The 19401-nt window shown below is 38.2% G+C and overlaps 2 protein-coding genes across 2 annotated transcripts; one reads left to right on the top strand and one right to left on the bottom strand.

Moving 5' to 3' along the window:
* Window positions 1–10840: 10840 nt before the first annotated feature.
* Window positions 10841–13961, bottom strand: LOC110637166 (uncharacterized). The gene is made up of 3 exons (XM_021787136.2): window positions 13555–13961; window positions 12152–12389; window positions 10841–11330 (listed from the first exon to the last, which is right to left on the bottom strand). The coding sequence occupies exons 1-3, from the start codon at window positions 13837–13839 to the stop codon at window positions 11176–11178; spliced, it is 678 nt and encodes a 225-aa protein (XP_021642828.2). The 5' UTR covers window positions 13840–13961; the 3' UTR covers window positions 10841–11175.
* A 3155-nt stretch (window positions 13962–17116) lies between these two features.
* On the top strand, window positions 17117–19106 carry LOC110637183 (microtubule-destabilizing protein 60). Its single transcript, XM_021787163.2, is given in 6 exon segments — window positions 17117–17181; window positions 17985–18026; window positions 18113–18211; window positions 18358–18417; window positions 18522–18616; window positions 18733–19106. Coding segments are annotated over 6 exon segments (579 nt in total). The 5' UTR covers window positions 17117–17148; the 3' UTR covers window positions 18983–19106.
* Window positions 19107–19401: the final 295 nt, after the last annotated feature.

Raw genomic sequence — 19401 nt, 5'->3', positions numbered from 1 at the left:
TTTCCATAGACACCAAGAACGCCGAAATCCATCGAGCGGTTTGTCCGATTTTTGCTTGGGAAGATTTTAGCCCATTTCGACTTTTGGGCTAGATTTCTCGAAAATCGTGAATCCCACGAGAAAACCGAGGCTACCAGCACGCTCCATTAGTCGAGAGCTTCGCAACGACATAAATTTCGAATTTTTCCGACACCGTTTTTCGATGGGTCCCACGAAACTTCGCAGTGTTTTTCCGAGCATTTAATGAGCTTAGAAAATTCTGAAAAATTTATGTACTAACCCCCGTGTTATGGGCTTCGTGTAGGTATCCTCGATTCGCGGAAATTCGGCGATTGACAGTGGTTCGCAAAATTTCGGCCGAACGGACTGTTACGGAAAAGTCTCCAAATTGGACCGAGGTTTTGGCTAGCCCCCCATTGTCAGACGTCCCGAGCGCGTTCCAGAAGTCGGAATCGGCAAAGGTAAACCCGAACCTTGCTTTTTCGTAATTTTCTAGTGCTTAAATAGGATTAAAATTCCATAAAATATTCGTGGTAGCTTAGAAAATTACGATTCTTTTTGCAATAGCTTAGTAATATTGCTAAGGACCGCGGGGCAAAGTTTTGTAATTTTTAGAGCTTGTTTGGGCAGTTTTTGCAAAAATGATCAATAACAAGGACTAAATTGAAATTTTGCGTATTGTGATGGATGACTGATTTGATGGGCGGGAGGGCTGTGTGATATGATTGAGTTGTGGATATATGGATTGTGAATATAGAAGTGTGTTTTGAGCCATTTTGCGGGTTGGGTAGGTCCTAGGTATAGGGAGACTCACGGATTTTCGCACGACTTAGACGTATTGGTCTTTTTCTTTGTTTGTATTGAGTCAAATTTATTAAATGATTGTAATAAAATTGTCAGTGAGCCGATGCCTTTCTTCCTCCGCCCACCGGTGACCATCGTCAAGTCTGTGAGTAGAATATTAATTTTAATTGTAATTTCGATATTATTATATGTTCAAGCATGCCCATGCATCACTTATATGCATATATTTATGTAGTTAAACTCTAGGCACGATTTATGTTGCATTCATAACTGTTGATGTGCCATGGTTGTTGTTGTGGTAATTTGGAGCAGTGTGCGTGCGTTGGCGTGCGTGTGATGTGGTGTGGACTATGGATAGGACGGGGCAGTCACGGCTTGAGTAATTCGCTGGGACCCGATCCTTCGAGGGGTAGTCACGGCTTGAGTAATTCGCTGGGACCCTCGATTTGGTTATTAAGTGGAAGTCCGAGCTTGAGTAATTGGCACGGGTTGGATTTAAGAGAGTCAGATAGGGGATCAGCTCCCATATGTTATGATTGATACTACAGGGTGTGTGAGTGCTCCAAATTACCTTTTTGATGTTATGATGTGAAAATGTTGTTGATGTTGCATTTCACTCTACAGGGTGCATTAGTTCTAGATAGTTATAGAGATTATGGTTAAAATTGATATTTTACTCTCTGAGTCGAACGCTCACTCCTGTTCAATATTTTTTTCAGGCTACAGGAGGATTTTATTTTGGTTAACCTGCTTTTCTCCCTCGCAGGTCAATTATTACTGTTGTATAAACTTGTTAAATCTTAGAATTTCCGCATGTGTTAGAAATGTTATTTGATTTGGGTCTGTAAACTAAATTATTATTTTGGGACCTGTAAACTTAATATGCTATGCATGTTTGATGGATTGGATGAGGGAGCTGAGCTCCCATTTATTATTATGTTGATGAGTATGTGGAGGGTGAGCTGAGCTCCCCAATTGACTATATATTGTGTTTACAGGTCGGGTGAGTCGAAAACTCCCCGTTGGTAAGTCCATTTTATGGCCGGACTCTGTCCGTTTGTTTTCTTGATATTGGGCCCAAATGGGCCTTAGAGTTGGGTTAATGAACAGTTAGGCTTACTACGGGCCTCGGGGGCTTTAGGCTGGCCCAGGTCCTAGTGCCGGTCCGGCCCATAGGTTGGGTCGTGACAAATGTGGTATCAGAGCTTAGGCTCCAGATTCATAGGGAAAAATTATCTAAAGTGTTGGGGAAAAGTCTAATAGGAGTCACATGCGGAAAAATAGGGTCCATATTCGTCTTGCATTGTCGTCTTTGCCTCTAGTTTCTGCTTCATATATTGTGTGTAAATGTGAGTCTATAGAGCTGTGCAATGTGCAGTTTTGAATTTTGTGGGCTAATGCTGCTGAATTTCAGGAAAATGCGTAGAAGCAGGAGAGCTGCCACTGCACCAGAACCAGATGTGCCTGACGAGGTGTCGGCACAGGATGAGGCGCCTGCCCCGAGGAGGCGGGGTAGGAGGCCTAGAGCTGCTCAAGTAGAAGAGCAGCTACCCACAGTTCAGGAACAGTCTTTCATGGCACAGGGTCCCATGGACCCCATGGCAGCTACTCTAGCTGGTCTGCAGAGAACCATCGACATGATGGCGCAGTATATGGTCCACCCTCCACAGCAGCAGCAGTCCACCGCACCAAGAGGGGAACCTTACAAACAGATCATAAATTTTAAGAAGTTGGTGCCTGGTACTTATGATGTGTCAGGCGATGCATACCGGTTTTTGGATTCCTGCAGACAGGCAGGAACAGAATTGCAGTTGACTGATAGAAGACTGATAGAGTGTATGCAGCATGTCATGGGGCCTATGCCTAGACAATGGATGAATGACTACGTGTTACCCCGGATGGAGGGATTGACATGGGCTCAGTTTGTGGAACTTTTTATCAATCGGTTTGTGCCAGAAAGCTTCAGAGATCAGAAGCAGTGGGCCTTTGAGGCCTTAAGACAGAATGGCAGGTCTGTAGATGAATATGCTACAGAATTTCTGGAATTGAGCAGATATGCCCCTACAGCAGTAGCTACAGAAACTATGAAGGTGAAGAGGTTCCTAAAGGGGCTTGACAGGAGGTATGCGAACCTGGCCATGATGTCGGATCAGTCTTTTGATGTGGTGGTTGATCGAGCCAGACAGATTGAGATTAGCTATGCTGCGGATGACAGTGGGAGAGCAAAGAAAAACAGAGCAGAGGGTTCCTCAGGTGTCCCTTCCATGGGTACTCCGGACAGTGGTGGCCAGGGTAATTACAGAGGAAAGGGTAGGAGCAAGAGAAGTGGTTTCAGACACAGACCACGAGGATTCAGACCAGGGTACGGATCCAGCAGTGGTCACAGTTCGGGGTACAGCAGTTCTGGGTCTGGTTCAGGATCCTCCTTGGCACCTTGTGCACAGTGTGGAAGAGGACATTCAGGACCTTGTTTGATGGGATCAGGAGTATGCTTCAGGTGTGGCCAACCAGGTCACTTTGCTAGGGAATGCCCCATGTTCAGCGAGCCACAGATGGGGTCACAGGGTTCTGTTGCAAATGTTCCTCGCCAGTTGTATCCGGGTACTTCCAACATGGCAGGCAGTCAGTTCAGTGGCCAACAGGGCCGAGGACAAGGGGGACGTGGATTTGGAGGCAGATCAGGAGGTAGAAGTCAGTATCAGGGTTCTGCCACTCAGGGTAGGGGTCAAGCTCGAGTTTTCACCCTGACCCACCAGGATGCTCAAGCTTCAAATGCAGTTGTGGCAGGTATTCTTCTGGTCTGTTCTTATGAGGCTCGTGTTTTGATAGATCCGGGTGCTACGCACTCATTTGTCTCCCCTGTGTTTGCCATGAGGTTGGGTAGAAACCCTACAACCTTAGAATGCCCTTTGTCGGTAGCTACCCCACTTAGTGACAACATAGATGTAGATATGGTTTTTCCGGGTAGCCCAGTAGTAGTGGATGGAAAGATCCTCCCAGCAGACTTGGTTCCTCTACCAGTAATGGATTTCGATGTAATCTTGGGGATGGATTGGTTGGCAACTCACTATGCCACTTTAGACTGCAGGAACAAAAAGGTGTATTTCCACATACCTGGTGTGGAAGAGTTTAGCTTTGATGGTGACAGGAGCGTGGCTCCATATAATTTGGTGTCAGCAATTAGTGCTAGAAAAATGTTGAGGCGTGGATGCCAAGGGTATTTGGCATTGGTGAGAGATACATCTGTAGAAGGTGTCAGCATGGAAAATGTTCCTGTTGTCAGAGAATTTATGGATGTCTTCCCAGAGGAGCTTCCAGGGTTGCCACCAGGAAGGGAAATAGAGTTTTGTATTGATGTTGTGCCGGGTACAAACCCCATATCCATGCCACCTTACAGGATGGCACTGAAGGAGCAACTACAGGAGCTTTTGGACAAGGGTTTCATACGTCCGAGCACTTCACCCTGGGGTGCTCCTGTTCTATTTGTGAGAAAGAAGGATGGGTCATTGAGGTTGTGCATTGACTACAGACAGCTGAACAAGGTGACAGTGAAGAACAAGTATCCACTTCCTCGGATCGATGATCTGTTTGATCAGCTCCAAGGAGCTAGATTCTTTTCCAAGATAGACTTGCGATCAGGCTACCATCAGTTGAGAATCAGAATGAGGACGTGTCCAAAACGGCTTCGTGACAAGATATGGTCATGTTGAGTTCTTGGTGAGGTCTTTTGGACTCACTAATGCACCAAAGACCTTCATGGACTTGATGAGCAGTGGTGTTCAAGCCACTTTTGGACCGTTTTGTCATCGTATTCATAGATGACATTCTGGTATACTCTCGGACCGAGGAAGAACACGTGTGGCACTTGAGGATGGTGTTGCAGACGTTGAGGGAGCACCAGCTATATGCCAAATTTTCAAAATGTGAATTTTGGCTAGAAAGCATCTCATTCTTGGGACACGTAGTTTCTAGTGACGGCATTCAAGTGGATCCTAAGAAAATTGAAGCTGTAACTGATTGGCTTAGGCCTACAACAGTCACTGAGGTGTAAAGTTTTCTGGGTTTAGCTGGCTACTATAGGCGTTTTGTACAAGATTTCTCTAGGATAGCGGCTCCCCTAACTAAGTTGACCAGGAAGAATGTTCCATTCATTTGGACAGATGACTGTGAGGTGAGTTTCCAGAAGCTTAAGGAGTGTCTAACCACTGCCCCTGTGTTGACACTACCTGTGAGTGGTGAAGGATACACCGTGTATTGTGACGCCTCCAGAGTTGGCCTAGGGTGTGTTTTGATGCAGAATGGAAAAGTAGTGGCTTATGCTTCAAGACAGCTGAAGAGGCATGAGCAGAACTACCCCACCCATGATTTGGAAATGGCGGCTGTAGTCTTTGCACTTAAAATCTGGAGACACTACCTGTATGGTGAAGTGTGCGAGATATACATCGACCACAAAAGTTTGAAGTACATCTTCCAGCAGAGGGATTTTAACTTGAGACAGAGGAGATGGATGGAGCTTCTGAAAGACTATGATTGCACCATCCAGTACCACCCTGGAAAGGCCAATGTTGTGGCAGATGCCTTGAGCAGAAAATCTTACGCGCTTTGGCGCACATTTCAGTATAGAAGAGAACATTTATAAAGGAGGTACAAGAGTTGATGGATAAAGGTTTAATACTATATCTTCAATATGAGGGTGTATTGTTGGCTCACTTTTCAGTGAGGCGGACTTGAGGGACAGAGTTAGAGTTTCCAAAGAGAGACCAACAATTGATGAAGATCATAGAAAGAGTACAGCAAGGTGAAGGTGGTGAGTTTGGATTTGCCAATGATGGCGCCCTAGTACAAGGTTCTAGGATATGTGTGCCCGATGTAGACAACCTCAGGAATGAAATCATGCGAGAGGCACACTACACACTGTACAGTGTCCACCCAGGTTCCACCAAGATGTACCATGATGTGAAAGATAGCTATTGGTGGAATGGCATGAAGAGAGACATAGCGGACTTTGTGTCCAAGTGCTTGACTTGTCAGAAGGTGAAGTTTGAACACCAGAGACCGTCAGGGAAGCTGCAAGAGCTCCCTATCCCAGAATGGAAGTGGGAAATGATCACTATGGATTTTGTGACTGGGTTGCCTCGTACCACGCGAGGATATGATTCGATATGGGTAATTATAGACCGCTTGACCAAATCAGCTCACTTCTTACCTGTAAAGACTACATACTCTGTGGCACAGTATGCCCGGCTCTACATTCGAGAAATAGTCAGATTGCATGGAGTTCCAGCTTCCATAATATCTGACAGAGGGCCCCAGTTCACTTCTCGGTTTTGGAGAAAGTTGCAGGAGGCACTTGGCACACAGTTGAACTTCAGTACGGCTTTCCACCCTCAGACAGACGGACAGTCCGAAAGGACAATCCAAACACTGGAAGACATGCTTCGCATGAGTGTCTTGGATTTTGGAGGTCAATGGGATGACGGCTAGCTTTGGTGGAGTTTGCCTACAACAATAGTTACACTCCAAAGATAGGGATGGCACCCTATGAGGCATTATATGGAAGAAAGTGTAGGTCTCTCTGTGTTGGATGAAATGGGGAAGCGAAGGTGCATGAAGTAGACTAGTGCAAGACACTTGAGAGATGGTTCCTTAATCGTGAACGATCAAAACAACTTTTCGAGGCGTAAGAGTTATGCACCCTGCACGAAGGGATGTGGAGTTTGCGTGGCGACTATGTATTTCTGAAGGTTTCTCCAATGAAGGGAGTCATGAGATTTGGAAAGAAGGGCAAGTTGGCACCTCGGTATATTGGACCTTTTGAGGTTACTGATAGAGTTGGAGCAGTTACCTACCGGTTGGAGCTACCACCCAACCTTTCTCACGTTCATCCCGTGTTTCACATCTCCATGCTCAGGAAATACATTCCCGATCCTTCTCATGTACTGCAGCCGGATGTGATAGAGTTAAAAGAGAACTTGACATTTGAGGAGCAGGCTGTAGCCATAGTGGACTACCAAGTGAGACAGCTGAGATCAAAGCAGATCCCTATGGTTAAGGTTTTGTGGAGGAGTCAGTCAGTGGAAGAGTGCACCTGGGAGTCAGAGCGGGACATGCGTAGCAAGTACCCTTACTTGTTCAATGTATAATCATGTGCTTTATTCTGCTTTGTGTAAAATTCGAGGACGAATTTTCTGTAAGGGGGGAAGAATGTAAAACCCCAAAATTTTAAATTTTATGAGCATTTTTGGTATTTTAATTTTATTTAAATTTTAGGAATTTTTTTGATATTTTTCGGATTTTAAAAATCGGGTTCGATTTTCCGAAAATATAAACTTTAATGATTTTTAAAAATTAATTTAAAGACCACGTGGCAAAACTAAAAATATATTTGGAGTCTACGTATTTTTCTGAGTTTTCTGGAATTATTTCGAAATTTTTGGACCTCGTTTTCGGTCCCGAGGCAGAGTAAAAATTCAAAATTTTGTATTCTGAATCGAACCGGCCGAATCGAACCGGACCGGATCGGACCGGCCTTTTTCCTTCTTCCCTTTTTCTTCCCCGCGCGCGTCGTCCCTCTCCCTTTTCTCTCTCGTTTCTCTCTCCTCCCCACCCCACGGCCGGCCACCACCACCAGCCTCACCAGGCTGGGCCACAAATGGCCGCGCGCCTAAACGGCCGGAAAACGCGCGAACGCCTCGCACAAGACGCCACTTCAACTTCCCCGGCCAAATTCGGCCGATCCGGCCACCAATTGGACCGGGTCTTGTGTCAAAAATCATCTACTCGGCGAGAGCTTTCCATAGACACCAAGAACGCCGAAATCCATCGAGCGGTTTGTCCGATTTTTGCTCGGGAAGATTTTAGCCCATTTCGATTTTTGGGCTAGATTTCTCGAAAATCGTGAATCCCACGAGAAAACCGAGGCTACCAGCACGCTCCATTCGTCGAGAGCTTCGCAACGACATAAATTTTGAATTTTTCCGACACCGTTTTTCGGTGGGTCCCACGAAACTTCGCAGTGTTTTTCCGAGCATTTAATGAGCTTAGAAAATTCTGAAAAATTTATGTACTAACCCTCGTTTTATGGGCTTCGTGTAGGTATCCTCGATTCGCGAAAATTCGACAGTTGACTGGGTCTGCAAATTTCGCCGCATGCACTGCACGGAAAAGTCTCCAAATTGGACCGAGGTTTTGGCTAGCCCCCCATTGTCAGACGTCCCGAGCGCGTTCCCGAAGTCAGAATCTGCAAAGGTAAACTCGAACCTTGCTTTTTCGTAATTTTCTAGTGCTTAAATAGGATTAAAATTCCATAAAATATTCGTGGTAGCTTAGAAAATTACGATTCTTTTTGCAATAACTTAGTAATATTGCTAAGGACCGCGGGGCAAAGTTTTGTAATTTTTAGAGCTTGTTTGGGCAGTTTTTGTAAAAATGATCAATAACAAGGACTAAATTGAAATTTTGCGTATTGTGATGGATGACTGATTTGATGGGCCCAGGAGGGGCTGTGTGATATGATTGAACTGTGGATATATGGATTGTGAATATAGAAGTGTGTTTTGAGCCATTTTACAGGTTGGGTAGGTCCTAGGTATAGGGGAGACTCTGCCGGATTTTCGGCACGACTTAGGACGTATTGGTCTTTTTCTTTGTTTGTATTGAGTCAAATTTATTAAATGATTGTAATAAAATTGTCGTAAGCCGATGCCTTTCTTCCTCCGCCACCGCCTCAGTGACCATCGTCAAGTCTGTGAGTAGAATATTAATTTTAATTGTAATTTCGATATTATTATATGTTCAGCATGCCCATGCATCACTTATATGCATATATTTATGTAGTTAAACTCTAGGCACGATTTATGTTGCATTCATAACTGTTGATGTGCCATGGTTGTTGTTGTGGTAATTTGGAGCAGTTGGCGTGCGTGTGATGTGGTGTGGACTATGGATAGGACGGGGCAGTCATGGCTTGAGTAATTCGCTGGGACCCGATCCTTCGAGGGGTAGTCACGGCTTGAGTAATTCGCTGAGACCCGATCCTTCGAGGGGTAGTCACGGCTTGAGTAATTCGCTGAGACCCTCGATTTGGTTATTAAGTGGAAGTCCGAGCTTGAGTAATTCGCTGGCACCAGGTTGGATTTAAGAGAGTCAGATAGGGGATCACTCCATATGTTATGATTGATACTACAGGGTGTGTGAGTGCTCCAAATTACCTTTTTGATGTTATGATGTGAAAATGTTGTTGATGTTGCATTTCACTCTACAGGGTGCATTAGTTCTAGATAGTTATAGAGATTATGGTTAAAATTGATATTTTACTCTCTGAGTCGAACGCTCACTCCTATTCAATATTTTTCAAAGCTACAGGAGGATTTTATTTTGGTTAACTCGCTTTTCTCCTCGCAGTCAATTATTACCGCTTGTATAAACTTGTTAAATCTTAGAATTTCCGCATGTGTTAGAAATGTTATTTGATTTGGGTGTAAACTAAATTATTATTTTGGGACTCAGAAACTTAATATGCTATGCATGTTTGATGGATTGGATGAGGGAGCTGAGCTCCCATTTATTATTATGTTGATGAGTATGTGGAGGGTGAGCTGAGCTCCCCAATTGACTATATATTGTGTTTACAGGTCGAGTGAGTCGAAAACTCCCCGTTGGTAAGTCCATTTTATGGCCGGACTCTGTCTGTTTGTTTTCTTGATATTGGGCCCAAATGGGCCTTAGAGTTGGGTTAATGAACAGTTAGGCTTACTACGGGCCTCGGGGGCTTTAGGCTGGCCCAGGTCCTAGTGCCGGTCCGGCCCATAGGTTGGGTCGTGACAATTTCTAATTCTTTTTTAATAAAATATTTAACACCCAACAATTAATATTCAACATTAAATTTAGGGTTTGTTAAATAATACTAGTTGTTATAGTAATTATTAATTGTTATAGTTAATAATTGTTAGCTATTTTGTTAATTGTTAATTATTAGATAATAGCTATTAATAGTTAGCGATTTATATAGTTGTTTAAAATAAAATTGTTTGATAAAAATAACTATTAAATTAATTGTTAAATGTAAAACTAGTTTTTTTTTTTTTATCTTAGTCAAAATACTAAACGCTATCTTAAAAGTTAGAAAGGATAACGTTTTATGATCCATTTCCTCAACCTTTAAATCTCAGTTTAAACATTTATGCCATCAGATGGTATAATTAAAAGTAGTATTTTGACCCCAAATAAAAATACTAAAAGTAATTTAACAATATTAATTATTCTAATAGTTATATAACTGTTTAACTAGTTGTGGTCTAAAAATTAAAAGTAATATTTTATGAATCATCCCCTTACTCTCTTAACTTCTAAACAATAGTGTTAGACTATACTACCCAACAATATAAATAAAAACACTTTCTTAAATGGTGGCCTTAACTTTAATCATTCAGAATAAATACTCATGTTAGCTTTGAAACGAGTGGATAATAATAAATGGATTTGGTGCTAAGCTCGAGTCAGGCCTACATAGAGTTATTATTGTTATTAAAAAAATTCGATTATTTGATTTAATTATTCAAAAATATTTTAATAAATCATTACAATTATTATTATTATTATTATTATTATTATTATTATTATTATTATGTTTTTCAAATGACGTTTTAGGTCTGAGCTCAAAGTATCCAAGGCTGCCCCATGGGCCGCCTAGCCATGGCTGCGCCTATAGATAAACACAAGCACAACCAGCGTGAGCATCATGAAACTGAATAATCAAAAGATAAAAGATCTACATGCACTTCTATGCAATGTAAATAAAATCTAATTATATCTATTGTTATATATAATAAATATTATATTAATTTAAATATAATTAATTATATTATATAATTATTTTATTACGTCAAATTTTATGTTATCAAATAACGTAATCAAATATATAATATAATTACGATTATGTTACAACTTTGATTATGCATTACCAAATATAATCTAAATGCAATATCTGGTAGGATTTAACTGAAGGTTAACGGAATGTGAAAATAAAAAAATTCAAAAAAAAAAAAAATTCATTTCATTACATTACATCCAATTATATCATACCAAACACTAGACCTATAAACAAAATGGTGATATCTGAAATCCGTCTCGGCTGCATCAGCTCATTACACAAATACACAGTTTGAACAAGCATTGCAATGCCTATCACATGTGCTTTCAAACTGTAGTAGTAGATTTCACCATTAGCTTCCAAAAGATAGCAACAATCACCAATAACAAACACTTTCATAGCAGTCATCAGTTTTGACAAGTTGTGAAAAGCCAAAAAGATGTATAAATATCCAGGGCATACAGGGATATCCACATACATAGACTTCATTGCATCGTGGGTCAATCCGATGCCTTGTCTAGATCCTGTTGGGGCTGAGCATGCCGAACAGGCGAGTAAGCTGAAATTACTGATCCAGTCATGCTCAGTGAGCGCGTAGCTACACCCACACTTTTCTTTGTCACCAACCAGACAGTCCAGAAAAATCCAATCCCACCTGATACACAGTTTTCATATCCCAAAGTGAAATCAGAAGAGCACATTAGGCTAGCAACATCAAACAATATGACAGGCATTACATAATCTTATGCCATGATATTAAGATCTTAGATCGCACAAACTAGGACTAGAAATCAATAAATTGTCATCACACAATTTTAGCAGCATCTGTGCACATACACACATGTCAAGACAAGTAAACAAAAGCTCAGGACCAGACCATGGTCCACTTGGTTCTGATTTGATTCAATCCAATGGTTGAAAAATGCTTTCAATTTTTCTTTAAAGAAAAATTGCTGGTTTGAACCAGATCAGACCAGCCAGGTTCCAATTCAAGAGGATAGAGAAAAATGATAATGTTTCAGTTTGAATCCAGGAAGCTTCAGTCCAGGTCTGGGTCTGGACCAGACTCTGGCTAGGTCTACCCCAAGAACCCACAGGAATAGGACAATTAACAGTCAAACAAAATATATTTTTATCTTTTTCTCATCATCAATTGGCTCCAAAATCATCACACTTGGGAATTTATGCATTATTATCATTACAATTAGAGTCTTCTCTATTTTTCTATTCAAGTCAGCTTCTCATAAAAAGAACTACATAAATACTAAAGCTTTTCTCTCTCTTTTTTTTTTTATTTTTTCTTTTCCCTTCATTATCTTTTTGCAAGATTTGGTGTTCGGTAAAAAAAATCCAAGGGCAAAATTCCTTAGGATTCAAATGCATCGAATTTGATTCCAAACCAAAAAAGGATAGGAATAACTCTGTACAATTTCAGGGATAGATAAATGGATAGAATGAAATTTTATTTTGCTCTACCTGCAGATATAAGAACAGCTATAATTGCTGAAATTGTTGCTGTGGAAATGACAAATACAGCAACTGATAGTGCCCCAATATATATAGCTGTTACAAAAGCAAAGAAAAGAGACAAGAAGCCTCCTACAGCTGCCAAAGAAATGAAAAGAGAGACAATAATGGCATTGGCAGTGGCTGCAAGAAAGAAAAGCATAAACACAAGCAGTCCTGTCAAGGTAAGAAGAGTAATAGTCCCAACCTGCAGAGATTTTGAAAGTTCACAATCATGAATATTTGTAAAGTTAGGTAAAACAGGAATTCATGCTCAATATATAGTGCAATGAAAAATTAAATTTGGACGTGATTTTCCTTTTCCATGCTTGAATTAAGGTTACCCCATTGTCTGATTAGCTACATCCATGAATGAAGTTTTTATTCATAAATGGGGACAAGAACTTAAGGAAAACAAGTAATTACACCATCCTATAAATATATCAAATCAACATTGATATATATTTTTTTTTCACATTCATGAAACTAATCTAGATTCATGAATATAACTGATTAAATAAATCAATATGCTATCATATTCAAAACTCTAAAGTTCAAATCATTCCATCCAAAAGCAATGTCACTAATTTCATCGATACTTCCACAAATGTTAATGATGAACTCATTTACAATTCCACCCTTTTAACTCTGTAATGTTCTCTACATTTGAAAATTTGTGTTTGGACCAAATGAATACGGAGTTCATTTCATTTGCAAATGAATTTAAGATCCATTTGCATAAATGAAAAATTGAAATAAAAGGAAGCATGAATTTGGTATTAGCATTGTTGTTTATGATTTCTGCTTGAAGTTAATGATAAAACAAATTCAAATTCATCTTGGGTGTTACTATATAGGATTCAGCTTAACGTACACAATGTATGCATGTGGAATGTGGTTTACAATTCATTAGCAAATTTTATCACTTTCTTAAGTTGGTTTCAAGTACTGCAAAATCTGGGGACCTAAAAATACAGGCATCCAAATGAATTTTATGAGATTTCAGACATATGTGAATTTCAAAATGAATTCCATAAATATGTACAGAATTCATTAGCCCCAAAAAGCCTCAACACATAAACTAAACCAAACAATTTTTAACTTACTTTAAAATTGATTTACAAGTTAAAAATAGATTTTAAGTCTAGCCAAACCAAACAGAGCAAAGCAACGAAGAACAGTAAAGTATAAATTGAAGTTTTCACAGTAATTTTAATTTTTATAAGGTCATTTTATTTTGTAAATAGTTATTATTAAATAAATTATTAAAATTTATTTCAATAATAAATATACAAAGTAAAATTAAAAACCAAAGTAAAATATTTCTAAAAAAATATATATATATATATAAGACTGATAGTAACAGTACTTACGGAGATTACGAGAAGTAGCCGCAGATGGCTGCCTCTGCGAGTCCAGAGGAGAACTTTCCGGCCAGTATTTTTAATAGCATCCTTAAGAAGAGGACCATTCTCCGATAAAGATTTCTTGATCCGCTGCAGCACAGGTGCTGAACTGTCAGAATCAGGGAAGAAGATCATTGCTAGCATAAGATGAAACACATCATAGAGATTCTCCTTCCGGCGAGCAGCTTTCTTCTGGCGATGGTCGAAGCCGTTGATGCCGTTAATCCCTTCCGTTTCGAGCGGTCCGTCCATGGCTGAAGAGAAAAGGAGAGTGAAATTGAAGTCAGAGAGAGTGCATTTGCCAATTGCTGGTAATTGACGATTGAGAGATTTGGATTTATAAATAATTCATAATTTTTGTTGAGAAGCTTCCCGTCACAACGTGGGGTGGTGTGGGGAGGCTTAATGGCTAAACTTCTTTTCATTAATTGAGAATCTGGCCCACCCATCAGATTCTCTTTTTCTAATCACTTTTTTCAAAAAATTACATAGAAAATCGTTAGATTAAAAAGTAAAATAAAATGAAGAATAAGTAAACAACTTAGTTCATGATTAACGGTAAAAAAATTTTTAATGCCAAATTAAAGTTTAACATGATATTTGGATCTATTAAAAAAATTTTTAAAAAAAAAAGTATATTGATTTTTTTAATTCACTATACTATTCCTCTCTGTTCCTACGAAAAGAAGATTAATTTCTTCAAAATTTTTAATAAAATCTTAATTCTCTAGTCAAATGTTAATTTAATGCCACTGAATGTGGATTGATTCGCGATCTACACTACAGGTAGCTCAGATAGGATTTTGGTTCGCTTTCTTCAATTTGCATTTGTTATTTTGTCAAGTTGATATCTCTAAATTGTAAAATCTTAAAAGATTACCTGGATACTTTGAACTTGTCTCTGTTATTGAAATTTAATTTTCAAAGGAGTCTCTGATTAGATACTTATAAATATTCGACCAGCTGCCAATTTTTTTCATCACGGTATCAAATACCATTGGTAACTGGTATGTGCAGTAGTTTTTCAATGCTTTTTGTTTGATTTCCCTTTTAGTTTTGTTTCTTATTTACACAAATGAAAAGCATTTATTATGACTCGAATTTAGTGGCACAACCAAATTTTCATGTTAGTTGTGGGTAAGTTTATATCAAAAAGTAATTTTTATTTATATTTAAATATATATATTCAGTCAATTATTAATTATTATTTTAATTAAAATTATATTAAATTATACATATATGTATGCGATTTTATATTAATTAGATGTATGCATACTTTCGTGTAAATATAAAGTTCCCCGCAATCGAAAGAGAATTTTCTTTTCATTTGATTTTAAGAGTACTTAACCTTGTTAACATTTGTTAAAGTCTTGTCTTGTTGTGCTCTAGGGTGTTGCATGCACAAGCCAAGAGATTCAAAAAGTAAAAGATTTGTGTTTTTTAGCTCCCCTTTGTTGTGGTTTTTATGGCCGGCGGAGTCTTCAGAGTCTTTACCCACCAAGCAATGGCCAATTCTTGAAGGCTGGAAGAATCTAGGAGCTCTAACTCACTCCATCCTGGTATGGCTATGCGCTATTTCTCGGTCTGGAAAGAACTCACAATTTGGTTCACTTATGAATTGGGTTTGTTTGCTTTCAGGTTCTTTTGGTCTTGTTATTGAAACCGTTATTGAAAAAATTATTTTTTTTAAATATATTAGTTAAATAGTATTAAAAAATAATTAAAAATTAAATTTAATTAATTTTAATTATAAAAATATTAAAATAATAAAATAATTTTTTTTAAATTATTTTTCTCAATAATATTTAAAATAATATTTTTATTAAAAAAAATAATTTCAGATTCTGAAACTCAATACCAAACGTGACTTTTGCGGGCTAGCTCTTCTCGCTGTCCCTAGAGCCTCCGCGATTTGCCCTCAGATTCTGTATGTCCTCCCCTAGCTTTGAATTGGGTATGGATTTGGGTTTCTGATGTTTTGGGTTGTGGGCTTCTCTTGTGCTCATGGATTGAGAACTGATGTAGGCTGGGGCTTGTTTTGCTATGCCCGTTTAAGAGGGTTTGTAATCCTATTGTATTTGGGCTTCAGCCCATGTTTTGCTTTAACAATGACGATGACGAACAGCATCCATCTTTGGAGAAGAAAGAAGAAGCAACCTATGAATGTCCAACAAACATCGAAAAGCTCTTAGCATAACATCAAGCGCCAACACCCCAAAAGGAGCTTCTTCAGGAGCAAGGCAACTTTTAGTCCTCAAAGCATAGCTTATCCATTTCCTTTTCGTTTAGTGAAACGAAAGGTCCACATTAATTTGTCAAAATGGAAAAAAATCTAATTAAAAGTAAGGTGCTATGGTTTTTTGCATTCCACAAAACCTGTTTTGAAAGAATTAATTGTTGCATGATTAGTAGGTTAATTTTGCATTCACGAATCATGATCATGACCTAACTAAAACTATATGACATGTCTTCTACCTCTAAATAAGCCAAATAAACCCATGTCTTAGTATTAATTTTTCTTTCCCTTGATTGTTTAATTAAAATTTCCGCCTTGGTTAGATAACGGCTTTAACAAGAAACAATTGACAGTGGGTGCTTAACTACCTTGTGGTCATTTTCTGCCCTTGTTTTGGCAGTCATTACCTGTAGGGAAAGTGACATAAGGCTCTGCTACTTCATTTTTCACTCACTCCGGACAACTCAACCGAGTTGCTTTTGAATCCTTGGTTTCTCACTAATGAGATACAACTCTATACTCATTCAGAATGATCAACGATGGAAAATCATAAACTTGTTGGAAAAATCCTAATGAGGAAGCCTTTTTCTTGAGGAAAAAAAAAATCTTTGGATGTACCAATTGAGTCATAGCCAATTGAAAAATTTTCAACTATATCTATTGAGGTAAACCCATTAGCACGAGATTGAATTCTCTCTTTTACTTCTTTCCTAGATTTTCATTGACAATTTTCAGGTGTACTAATTACATGGGGAGAAATGATAGTGAACTTGACCCAAGAACAAGAAACAAAAAGATGGAAGACAAAACTTTGCATGTATATTGATCCTTTTGTTTGCTATATACATGTAATCCTGGTATTCTATTATGTATAAATATGAGTGCACACGGTTAGCAAGCTAAAGCTAGCTAGCCGACCATACCTAATTAATTAATAATAATTAGTCTCTGCTGGAATCACAAATTGATGTTATCATAGGACTAATTAATTGAAAACAGTAAATGATGATAAGCTATAAGTCAGCGTTTTGATTAGTTAATAGGAAATTAATGTGAGATATTTTATTATTATTGATTGATTAATATGGCAAGAGGAGAATTGAAGGAACATGGTGTAGTAACTATGACAAATATGAGAGGGAGATTTAATCAGAAAGTTTGGTGTAAGAGAGCATGCAAATGCCTGAGAATGTTTGTGATGTAGCAACAGCAGGGAGTCAGACAATTACAAGTCTCCAAACTTTGATTTTCCTCACTCTCTATAAATTCAACTCAGTTTGTATTACTGCTCTTCAACCCATTAGATTTAAAGAGCTTAGTAAAACATGGAGAAAGCACAAACAAAATATGTTCTCAAGGTTGCTTTCTATATGCTATATATAATATGCAGTCTATGCTATGTTTTTTTTTTTCTTCCTTTTTTTTAAATCCTTCTCTATGCACATGAAAGTATCCTAAATGTGTTCCTTTTATTCTTTTCCAATCCTTGTTAAGGCTAGCTCACAGTCTGCTCTTCCATGTTGCAATTCTGCAAGAGGAATGGTCAGATGCATAATTCCACATCAACCAAGACTACACTCAAGAATAATTATAAAACATTTTCCACACACTTTTGATTTTTATTAATTTTGGTCATAAATTTTAATAATAATAATTAATATTACAATCTTAGCTGGATAGCATAATTTGACATGGAGCATCATTACAATCTTAGCTGGAATGGCAGAATTTGGATGGATAATTTAGTAGCAAGTTCATCTATTGTTGAAAGCCACCTTTTTCTCATGGGAAACAACATGGGGAAAAAAAAACTTCGTGGTTGTTGCTCTGTCCCATCTTAATAATTTCTTACCTTTGGCAAATCTGTTTTATATTTTGCCCAAATAATTAAGTACATAGATCTTTCTATATGTGTGTTGCTATGTGGATCAGTAGATGCAATAAACACAATGCTTCTTATCACAAGCATGGAATATTCTACTTTGGAGAAAAAATTTCCCCAAAAGGAAATTGAGAATTTAAATCATAATTGTTTCCAATATTAGTATCTCCTTCCATCGATAACCACAAATTTTTTTTTCTCCCTTTATCCTTTGTCTCCACATCCTAGCACAAGCATGCTATTGTTTTAAAGCTAACAGACTGGCAATATCTGTTACAGATAAAAGATGAAGTCAAGGAGAGAGACTATGACAAATCCAAGGTAAATTTCTACTATAGACCTTACCTCTCTCTCTCTTTCTCTCTCTCTCTCTCTCATTGAGTGGCATTGTGATCATATACATACAGGCTACCCCAAAGACTCCAGCCAAGGAAAATACTAAGCCCCAGGAATTCAAACTTCACACAGAACAAAGAGCTTACAAACGTGCAATGTTCAACTATTCTGTGAGTAGGCTGAGTGACTTTCTATCTCCTTTAAATTTCATGTATATGTGTGTCATAATTACAAGTTCAACAATTCAGATCCCGATAACCTTCTACTTTTAAGAGTTTCCAATAAGCCAGAAAAGAAATTTTTGTTATTGATACAGATTGCAACCAAGCTATACCTCATGGAGCTACAAAAGAAACAAATAGAGAGGGTCCAAAAGGTGTGTGTATATCTATAGCCATGATGAGTTCAGAACCTTAAGTTCTATGTGATTCTGAAAATTTGCTATAGCTTTGATAAAAATGACATGAAATTTTGGAGCAGATCATAGAAGAAGAGGAGATCCGCATGCTGAGAAAAGAAATGATTCCGCGAGCCCAGTTAATGCCTTTCTTTGATAGGCCTTTCTTTCCACAAAGGTAAAACGAAATTTGGCATTGATTCTGGGGCTCAAGCAAATGAAGTTTTTCCATTTTTAGGTAAAAAACTAAAAATCTTTCTCACTCTTCATAAATTGCCATTTTACTTTCTGCAGATCAAACAGGCCTTTGACAATACCAAGAGAGCCAAGTTTCCACATGTTGAACAGCAAGTGTTGAAGCCGCAACTCTGGGAATGAACACTACCATTTTGAACATGCCCAAGCTTTGGAATTGCTAAATGAAAGAGAGAGATTTGTAAAATGTAATTTTGGTGTTCACCCATCCCTGTACAACAACAACATATCTGGTCATAGATTTCTTTTCACTACTTCTATGAAGAGCGTGTTGACATATATAGTGTAACTATACATTAGATTTTTGTAAGAAGTGTGATTATTTGGCCTTTTCCATAGCCATAACCCATCCTTTCAATGGGTAATTTGTGTCCTTTTCACATGCTAATAACATGAATGCTTTTTTTTTTAAACTACTTTTTTTTTTCATCAATCACTAAAGAATATGCGCTTTTTTTTTTTTTCTCACTTTTCCTTACAAAATTTTAATATTCTTGTCTCATCTCTATATATAAAAAAAAATACCTTCTCATACTACTTCAAAATTGAAATTCAAATATCCATAAAAATAAAGAAATGCTTATTAAATTTATTAAGTTATCTTGAAAATATGAGTAAAAAATCTTAATTTAATTGGGGGAAAGAAAAACCCCTCTTTTTTTAGTAAAAAATTAGAAAGTGAAGCTCGAACTTGAGTCTATTAAATAA

The sequence above is a fragment of the Hevea brasiliensis genome, chromosome 16 (genome assembly GCF_030052815.1).
Source record: "Hevea brasiliensis isolate MT/VB/25A 57/8 chromosome 16, ASM3005281v1, whole genome shotgun sequence".
Lineage (NCBI taxonomy): Eukaryota > Viridiplantae > Streptophyta > Magnoliopsida > Malpighiales > Euphorbiaceae > Hevea > Hevea brasiliensis.
The sequence above is the reverse complement of the archived record's forward strand: the minus strand, read 5'-3'. Positions and strand labels throughout refer to the sequence as shown.